At 32.7% G+C, this 9,738-nt stretch overlaps 1 protein-coding gene across 4 annotated transcripts in view; it reads left to right on the top strand.

Annotated features, from left to right (window-relative positions):
* The window catches only part of LOC145053432 (serine carboxypeptidase-like 18), a 40,196-nt gene extending 30,741 nt beyond the window's left edge, over positions 1 to 9,455 (top strand). For 2 of the 4 annotated variants that reach the window (XM_079001479.1, XM_079001480.1), the window contains 5 exons: positions 8,171 to 8,242; positions 8,327 to 8,475; positions 8,668 to 8,781; positions 8,886 to 8,940; positions 9,205 to 9,455. In XM_079001479.1, the coding sequence (XP_078857605.1) occupies positions 8,171 to 8,242; positions 8,327 to 8,475; positions 8,668 to 8,781; positions 8,886 to 8,940; positions 9,205 to 9,288 (474 nt within the window). In that variant the 3' untranslated portion in view covers positions 9,289 to 9,455. Of the gene's footprint in view, positions 1 to 8,170; positions 8,243 to 8,326; positions 8,476 to 8,667; positions 8,782 to 8,885; positions 9,003 to 9,090 lie in introns of all 4 variants that reach the window. The other 2 variants (XR_013684467.1, XR_013684468.1) reach the window with 2 other exon arrangements.
* Positions 9,456 to 9,738: the final 283 nt, after the last annotated feature.

Genomic DNA, 9,738 nt, shown 5'->3' on the forward strand with positions numbered 1-9,738 from the left:
AACTTGTAACATCCCGAAAAATACAACCTAAAATTTTCATTTTTTAAAAGTTACTAAATCCATATCCCAAAACATCATCAGTTTCAAAAGCAATGTGAACATACGGTGATTATAGTATTTTAACAAAACTGGACATAGAAAAGTATTATCAGAGCATAAGTCCCAAAATATCTACTATAGAAAATCATAGTGTGATGTGATGCGATCATGTCAGCCCTTTTCCTTTCGAGCTAGAAGTACCTGAAACACAAACTGAAATTGTAAGCATAGAGTTTAGTGAGTTCCCCCACCATACCACATACCAAATAAACATGCTGCCAGGTATATCCGGGTGCTGGCCAACCCCCTTCGGTCTATTTCAACCAGATACTGCCGAGTATATCTGGGTGCTAGACCTCCCCTTTGGTCTTATTTCAATTGAATAATTTCGAGCATATTTGGGTGCTCGACCTTCCCTTTTGATCTATTTCAACAGGATATTGGGTCTATTTCACCCCTATCGCTACTATATATTATTACACATAATTCCCAGAATTATCAAATAATACATGCACAACCGATAATTATCACAAATACAACCATCATTCCATATCATAACTAGTAGGTCGGCCTTGGTGCCTTCGACCCAAGAATTCTACGAAAGGAGACTCACCTTAAACTGTGGGTGCAATAATATACTCGTTGAATGACTAATGAACTCTTCCCCTTATCGCACAACTTAAATTTCTAATTAGCTAACATATTATGACTCTAACCCTAATTCATGTCTTAAGGAAAAAGATTCCCTAATCCTTTCCTTATTGGGCCTCTTCCTCCCAAGGCCCAATTTCAAACAACCCAAAAGTGCCCAAGCCCAACAAATAAATTCTAAGGCCCAAATATCATCCATCGTAACCCTTGGCCCATAGGTCTTCTTCCATAGGTGGGCTTAGGGCCCAACAAATCAAGGCCGAACTATCATTTTTTCTATCTGCATGCGTATGCTGGGTTAGCTGGCCAGTACACTGGGTGTACTCCCTGGTACGTTGCACGTACTGGCTCAACCATCCAAGTCAGGTCAAGACCAGAGTACGCTAGGCATACACATAGAGCATCCTTATAGTTTTCGTCCATTTCTAACTAAGGAGTCCAATAGCCCAGTTTCACAACTATCAATGATTTTGCAAAACAGCCCCCGTTCTTTAATTAGTTCCTTTAATCCGGAAATTAATTCCAAATTAATTTCTAATTAAATACTAATTAAACAACATGATTTCTAATTAATATATTATTCATATAATACATTAATAAATCATTTATCATCCTCTCTCTCCAAAATCATCCTGTCAAATTGCTAGAGTGAAGGCAACCCAAAAGGACTTTGCTACTATCAAATCAAGTACATACCAATCACAGTTATGGGCTTACACACCTAATCCAACAAAAATAACATGAAAAGCATTGAAAATATGCGAGAGGAGAAAGGATAAGCTCAAATCTTGACGATGGAGGCTATGGTTTCTACCAAGGGGTTTTAGAGATGACGGAGGCTGATAAAATGCCAAAAAAATGCAGAACATTAAGCTTAAATATGTTGAAAACCCTAAAAGTCATGGGTTTGGGTCTAACTGATTGCCACACCATGGCCACGACTTTTCACCCAAATCCATCTCGACTTCAAACAACCATGAGTTCTTCGTTTTAACTCTGCTTTCAGCGATCTTTATATCTACCATTCTATCTAGTTAATTTTGGCTTTATACTTGTCGATCTAAAAACCATAATCCATGCAATACGTACAACAATTAACTTTTTGCATTTTGCCCTTTGGCTGGGAAACAGAAACCATGGGCTTAGATTACATAATCATTAATATCAACATCCAATAAGGTCTAAACCCCATTCATTTGAAGCCCAATGTCTTTACTCGATCCATTTACTATCCACAACCATGAAATAAGAATCAACTTCGAAACAGGATGTTACCAATAGTATAATTAAAAGATCATGATTAGCTTGGATATATATGAATCGAAATTCATAGTTTGGATGGTTATATATATATATATATATATATATATATATATATATATATATATATATATATATATATATATATATATATATATACTAGAAAATTTCTAAGGCCCGTGCTTAGCACGGTCCATGAAGGGTAATTTGAGTATTTAAAAATTTAAAGTCAAATGTTATACCCGGGTGGCTTTCTATTTTGGGTTAAAATTATCAGTAAAGAACCAAATACTTTTATATTATTAGCAAGGAAATAAAAGTGTGACGCTATTATGGGTAAAAAATTAAATTACATTGTAATATAAAAACTAAAGTAGATTATAAATTTATAATGGTAAAGGAGTAAAGTCCAATGCTATTTCCGACAACATTATTTTCCCCCGAATAAAATTGATTGTCACGGCATATCTTGTCTCTCTTATTTGCACAATTCCACAACGAAAACTTAATTGGTAACACATTTTTAGTTTAAACATTATATAAAAATCATTAATTAATCTATAACATTTTTGTGTGTCTCTCAGCTATTTTAGTATGATGTCTCATGCTTTAGGGTATATCTTCTTTGATATTGATGTGTCACGATGCCGTTATATTTCACCAAAAATGTATGTAAATTACATTCAAAATTAACCTACAATTATATTACAACTACCATAAAAATAAAAACAAAGATGTTGCACCGGCTTTCATAACGTTTTTACTATTTATCATTTGTAATGATAAAAAAAATATAAAATCTCTATAAGAAAACAAAGAGAGTTTCATTGATGGATTTATATATATATATATATATATATATATATATATATATATATATATATATATATATATATATATATATATATATATATAATTTACTAAAGTTGTGATTCACACTAAAAGAAAAACTCTAAAGCATAAGGATTTTACGAGACATACCATATACAATGATCCGGTCAAATCCAAAGTTGGTGTCATTGACTATCCTCAACCATTTCAAGCACTTTTGGTTATGGGGTTAGCTTGGAAATTAATCTGGACGGTAAATTACTATAAAATACAAACTATTTTTTGATTAATTTTTACGTGTTTTAATATTATTCCAAAAATGCCAATTAAAAAACTTGTTAACCAAACATAAGAAAAGTAAATTTAAATAATAACAAGATGACAAACTAAGATACAAATAAAAAAAGGCAATAATTTTTTTTAATTAGTAATATAAAAGGGTTTTTAGACCAGCGGTATTCGGTGTTGCTTCCCTGCTTAAGGTTGAGGGTTCAAGTCACATCGTTGACATATATGGCTTTAAAGAGTAGTTTAGGAGTAGGTGTTAAAAAAAATAAAAAAAATAAAAAAATAGAAAATTTTATCTTAATCTCTAGTTTAAAAAACTGATAACCAATTTCCTATCATGTTTTTATAATGAGTCGTTATACACTCACATGAATCATGAATCTATCACAATTTATAGTTTTCATATACAAATGTTTTAAGAGAAATTAAAAAAAAATCATGTTACTTGCTTTGGACCGTGAACATTTATGCCAAGAACAATATCATTGTATTACAGACTTGGAACTGTTTTTGGTCATCAAAATTTGGTGCAGTAATCATATCTACAAACATCAAAAGAGTAAAATGCTTTATAGTTAATATATACTATCAAGATTGATAGCGCAAGGTCTAGCACAAAGTAATATTACTTGCATTCTTTCTATTCATTTAGCCATGATTAATTTACACAAATTGAAGAGAGAATGCCCTAAAAGCACGCCTGAGCCCTAAACCCATAAAACAATGCCATTAGATAAGAAAATACCAGTGTTCAAAATGCCAAGACTACATTTCCTAAACAAAGAACTTTTTAGAATTTATTAAAGCAAATAAATTAATTGACGTCTTAAAAATTGCACCAATTCCAATCAATAACACTTTGAACAAACTAAACTATATATAAACATCTTGTAATCTATGTTTTTCTTGAACGACATCAACCAATAAAATTAAAAGAAAACTAGCAAGACACTAGAAATAAAGACCATTAAGACTGGGTAGGATTTTGAAGCCACATACTCCAATTAATCCTAGCCTTAGAGTTACGGGACGAAAACCAACGAAACGAAATATCAACAATGAAATCAAAAATTCTATCCTTTCTAGGCTTATTACTACTAAACAAAATACCGTTACGGAACGTCCAAAGCACCCAAATGACCACAGAAAAAACCGAGTCAACAATCGCCCATTGTTGCCTAACATTCGGCCTCGTATCGATCCAGTCCATCATGTCTCTCATAGAGAAAAAATAGGGATATCCAAATCAAGCCAAAGACTAACCCGCCTCCAAATCTGATTTGCAATGGTGCACTGAATAAACAAGTGCAACACGTCTTCAGTAGCATCGTGACACAAAGGGCACAAAACCGAGTCAAGATCCACCCCTCTCTCCACCAACTTCGACCTCACATGAAGCCTATCCATCATTAAACGCCAAATAAAAACATTCATTTTAATAGGAACTGGACAATTCCATCTAGTAGGCATGGAACCCGACGGAAGTCTCGAATCATCGATCCAATTTCTAGTCGATTTAACCGAAAAGCACCCTAAAATATCAAGATTCCAAACCCATTTGTCTAACTCCATGCCAAGATGATAGCCATCCAACAAAGACATCAAAGTCGTAAGTTGCTCCTGTTCAACCCCTCCTCTAATGTCACGACGCCAAGCAAAAACCCAACCCGTTGGAGACCAATAATCACTAACTAAAGAGTTTTGATTAAAAGCAAGCGCAAACAATCTTCTGAATTGCACCATCATAGGAACATCCAAGCACCAAACATCGTGCCAAAAGCGAATAGTAGCTCTATTCCCAGTCACTCTAGCCATGGCATTCGAGGGCAGTAAACCACTCTCGTGAAGATGGTTAATAGACCCAACTATTTTTTGCCAAACACCACCACCACTTTGTATTCTCGAGCCCCCAGAAAAACCTCCCCCTTCACCATAAAAAACTTCATAACTTTCACCCATAAGGCGTCAGACTCATTAAAGAATCTCCATTTCCATTTATATAAAAGACCCAGGTTAAAAGCATCTAAACTTCCAATACCCAGACCACCCTGGTCAAAAGAGTTTAACGCCAAATTCCACTTAACCCACTGAATACGTTTTTTACCCTCTTCCATTCCCCAAAAAAACCGAGCCCTCATATTCTCTAAAGCCTACAAGACAGCAACAAGAGGCCAAAAAATAGATAAGTAATAAATACCAAGGCTACCCAGAACTGACTTAAGAAGAGTTAAAGGACCTCTAATAGACAACAATCTAGCTTTCCAAGATCCCAATCTTTTTTTGTAGCGGTCTATAATTATTTGCCAACCTTTAACACGCACCATAGATTCACCAACCGGAACACCAAGATAAACAAATGGAAAAGAACCAGTCGAGCAGCCTGTAAAAGAAGCGAGGTTTGTAATTTCAGACCTACTAACCCCCACACCATATAGACTAGACTTAGAAAGTTTGAGATTTAGACCTGAGACTAAATAAAAACATCTCAACACCCGAATCAAATTTCAAACATTATTCTCATTCCATTCTCTAAGAAAAATAGCATCATCTGCATAAAACAAATGAGAGATAGCTAAATCACGTGACTCAAGTTGTGCCCCCCTAAACACACCTTCCGACACTGCATCCTCCATAGCAATATGAAGACCCTCCATAGCAATAATGAAGAGAAAAGGCGACAATGGGTCACCTTGTCTCAACCCTCTAAACAATTGAAATTCATCCGTAGGGCAACCATTCGAAAACATTGAGGAACGAGCATTAGAAAACATCCCCCTAATCCAAGCCCTCCATTTTTCCCCATAACCAAGAAACAACATAATCCTATCAATATAATCCCAACTGACTGAATCGTACGCTTTTTCAAAGTCGACTTTAAAAATCATCAATTTCTTCTTCTTGTGTTGAACCACCGAACCATTTCATTCACAAGAAGAGGACCATCAAGAATTTTCCTGGATTTGAGAAAAGTAGATTGCTCCAACTCAATAACATCATGCAAGACCAGAGCTAACCTATTAGCCAAAAATTTAGCAATAATCTTAAACTACAAGCCAATGAGACTAATAGGGTGATAATCGTTGATACGAATAGGATTGTCAATTTTAGGAATCAATGTAATAAAAGAAGAATTACACCCAATGCACAACCTAGGATTGACACTAAATTCCTACACAAAAGCCACCACATCATCACCCAAAAACGTCTGAGAAACCGGAAAGAGAATCCATCTGGACTCGGCGCCCGATCCAACCCGCAATTCAGACCGCCCTCTTGATTTCTTCAGTAGAAAACACTGACTCAAGTGAATTAGCTGTTTTCGGATCAAGAGATCTGAATCTATCACTCTTACGACCCATCAGAACTCCCTTAAACGCTTGGAATTTAGAAGCATAAAAATCATAAAAGGCTTTTTTTTTAACAAGAGGGGGATCTGCAACCCACTCCCCGTCAATAGATATGCCTCTAATAAGTCTCTAACGTCTTTGCTGCTTCAACGTGGCATGAAAAAAAGCTGAGTTCTCGTCCCCCTCGATAGCCCATTTAAATCAAGTTTTTTGGGTTGAGTCAAGAGATCGAGACTTTTCCAAGGAAGCCAAATCACCGAGAATAACCCTTCTCTCACAAGCCAAATCATCACTCGAGCCACCATATTTACAATGGAGTCTCCAAAAATATTCACAAATATTTGTTGTTAAAAATAACTAATGCATTATTATTAACTATAAGAATTAAAAAACTTCAATAACTACTACACTATTAGTAATTATAAATATTAGTTCTTAAATGTGACGTTCCTATTTTTCAACCCAAAATTTTCATTTTTATTTATTGAAATATATCAGAGTTTAATTACATTATGCGGAAACATGTTTCAAATGTGTGTGTACAGTCGAACATTTCCCTTCTCATGTATCAATGAAGTACCAGAAAAACATTTATATTCAACTAGGTAAATATGAAGCTTAGTGAGTTCCCCAAAATGTCATATACCACAATACATATACATGCATACATATAATGGCTCACGATCAGCCAATAATACATGTACTTACGACCTACATGTCATTTCATCAACACGAGCTTGTGTGTACTTACATGCTACATGCCATTTTGTCAACAAGCGAGCCTATAGGCTACTGGCCTATTTAACCGTTTCACCACCACCCCCTAACTAAGTCTAATATCACAACAATTAGGGAAATTAACTTATTAAGGTAATTATCTTTTCGTTTTGTTCACATCTGAGTAACTTTTTTTTATACACATGTAGGTAACAAACTTTTTGGAAGTGTTCACATATGACCATTATGACCTGCTGTAGCAAGTTACATCCGGTCATAATGTTCATATGTGAACACTTTCATCAAGTTCATTACCTAGATGTATACAAAAAAAGTTATCCAAATATAAACAAAACGAAAATGTAATTACGGATAAGTCAATTAATTTTCTTTTCTTATTTTACCTTGTAATTTTGACTTGGTATAAAATTTAACCTAAATGGTAAATATTTTCAAAACCACACCATTTTGGTAAATATCTTTTTAAAATACACTAATTTGTTAAAAAAAAAACTATAGATTTGACATAAACAAAAACACATCGTCGTTTTATAGAATTTTATTGTTTAAGATATTTAATATGACAATTTAAATTTACTAGAGATTAAAAGTATCAGAAATTGAGACGAATAACATGAAGAACACAATCTTCAATGAAGTTTTCTCCATGTATCATAGAAATTTAAAATACAAAAATAAGAAATGGCTTTCAAATGCTATCCATGTAGATAAAAGCCACTTCTTGTTATATTTATATTATTTTTAATAATCATTATTATTTATTGATAATCAAGTTCATTTTTGTTAAATGAATTATTTTTATTTTTTTGTAACTTTAGAGATTTATTATTTCCAAAAATATTAAGTACATTAAACTTATCATTATTTTATATATTCTAAAAAGAGAAATCTATATGTTTTATATTAAGAGGAGTTTTAAGAGTTTTCTTTTATATATATATATATATATATATATATATATATATATATATATATATATATATATATATATATATATATATATATATTTGTCACAGGATGACATACATATGTACCCATATGTCTGGGCTAATAGAAGAGACGTGCGAGAGGCACTTCACATCCGTGAGGTTTGTAGCTCGATTCATAGTCAGCTATGTTCATGTTCATCCTAACTATCTAGGATAATAATCCCATGCCCTCATAAACACCAGGTATTCAATGAAACTGAGTGGGTGCTATGCAATGGAAGCCTGCAATTTTTTTATAACCAAGAACCAATATCATACACACACAATATATGGAGTACTGTTGCCTATCATCGACACCTTGCTAATAAAAACTGTCGAGCTCTTGTATATAGGTTATTACCTTTATTCATTATCTTTCTTATTTTTTATAAGTCTTTGTCACGTATCTGGATTTAGTTAATATTTATGTATGTAACTATAGCCACTATTGATCGATATTATTCATGCATGCACATGGTATTTATAAAACTTCAAATCAAAAAAATATCCTTTACATTATTGATTTTTTATTTATAATCATTCAGTGGAGATCAAGATATGATTGTTTCCTATTTGAGTACATTAAACTGGATTAAATCACTAAATTTGTTACTCAAGAATGATTGGGGACCCTGGTTTGTTGACGAACAAGTAGCCGGGTTAGTTGTGTTTTCATTAGGATAGAGAATATTTATTTTCATCACATTAAATTATATAATTAGTTACTAATGTTTTAAATATTTATTATCTTATTCTCTTGCAGCTACACTATGAAATATTCACATAATGACTACAACTTAACATTTGCTACAGTAAAGGTGTGAAATCTTCCTTCCATTATAAATTATCCACCACATTTTGCTATTGTCTCGTGAAAAAGGTAATATATGGATTTTTAAAGAGGTTGACTATTTTTTTGAATATAGCAATAAGTGTTAACTTCACATTTCAATATCTTCTTAATGTAGATGACATACTCATAAACATTACGAAAACAAATGAACGTCTGCTATTTTTAAGAGACAAAAGAACCATTTTATTTTATGATCATGATGATGGTGTATAAATTTCTATTGTTAAAGGGAGGAGGTCACACAGCTACAGATTATAAACCAAAAGAATGTTTAAAGATGCTTATGAAGTGGTTTTCCAATGACGCTTTGTAACCCACATTTGAAGACTATCATGTTTGCTTCTTGTGTTGTATTTCTATTGTTAAAGGGAGGACGTCACACAGCTACATATTATAAACCAAAATAATGTTTAAAGATGATTATGATGTGGTTTTCCAATGATGCTTTGTAACTCACATTTGAAGAGTATCATGTTTGCTTCTTGTGTTGTACGGATTCTTTTAGATTGCTTACCTTCAATGACTTTGTTTAAATAAATATTGTAATTTGTGTATTTAAAAATTTTAAGATACTACTTTCCACATAAATTTGATTCATTTTAAATAAATTAAAATTCCACAGAAAAACCTATTAACTTCTAATAGAATATTAGACAATTGTAATGTTTTGAGCATAAAATAATAGAAATGGTAGCACCCGTAATTATTCATTTCAAAATGATATATATATATATATATATATATATATATATATATATATATA

This window comes from Lactuca serriola, chromosome 5, assembly GCF_051521515.1.
Source record: "Lactuca serriola cultivar US96UC23 chromosome 5, Lser_US96UC23_V15, whole genome shotgun sequence".
In the NCBI taxonomy this organism is placed as follows: Eukaryota; Viridiplantae; Streptophyta; class Magnoliopsida; order Asterales; family Asteraceae; genus Lactuca; species Lactuca serriola.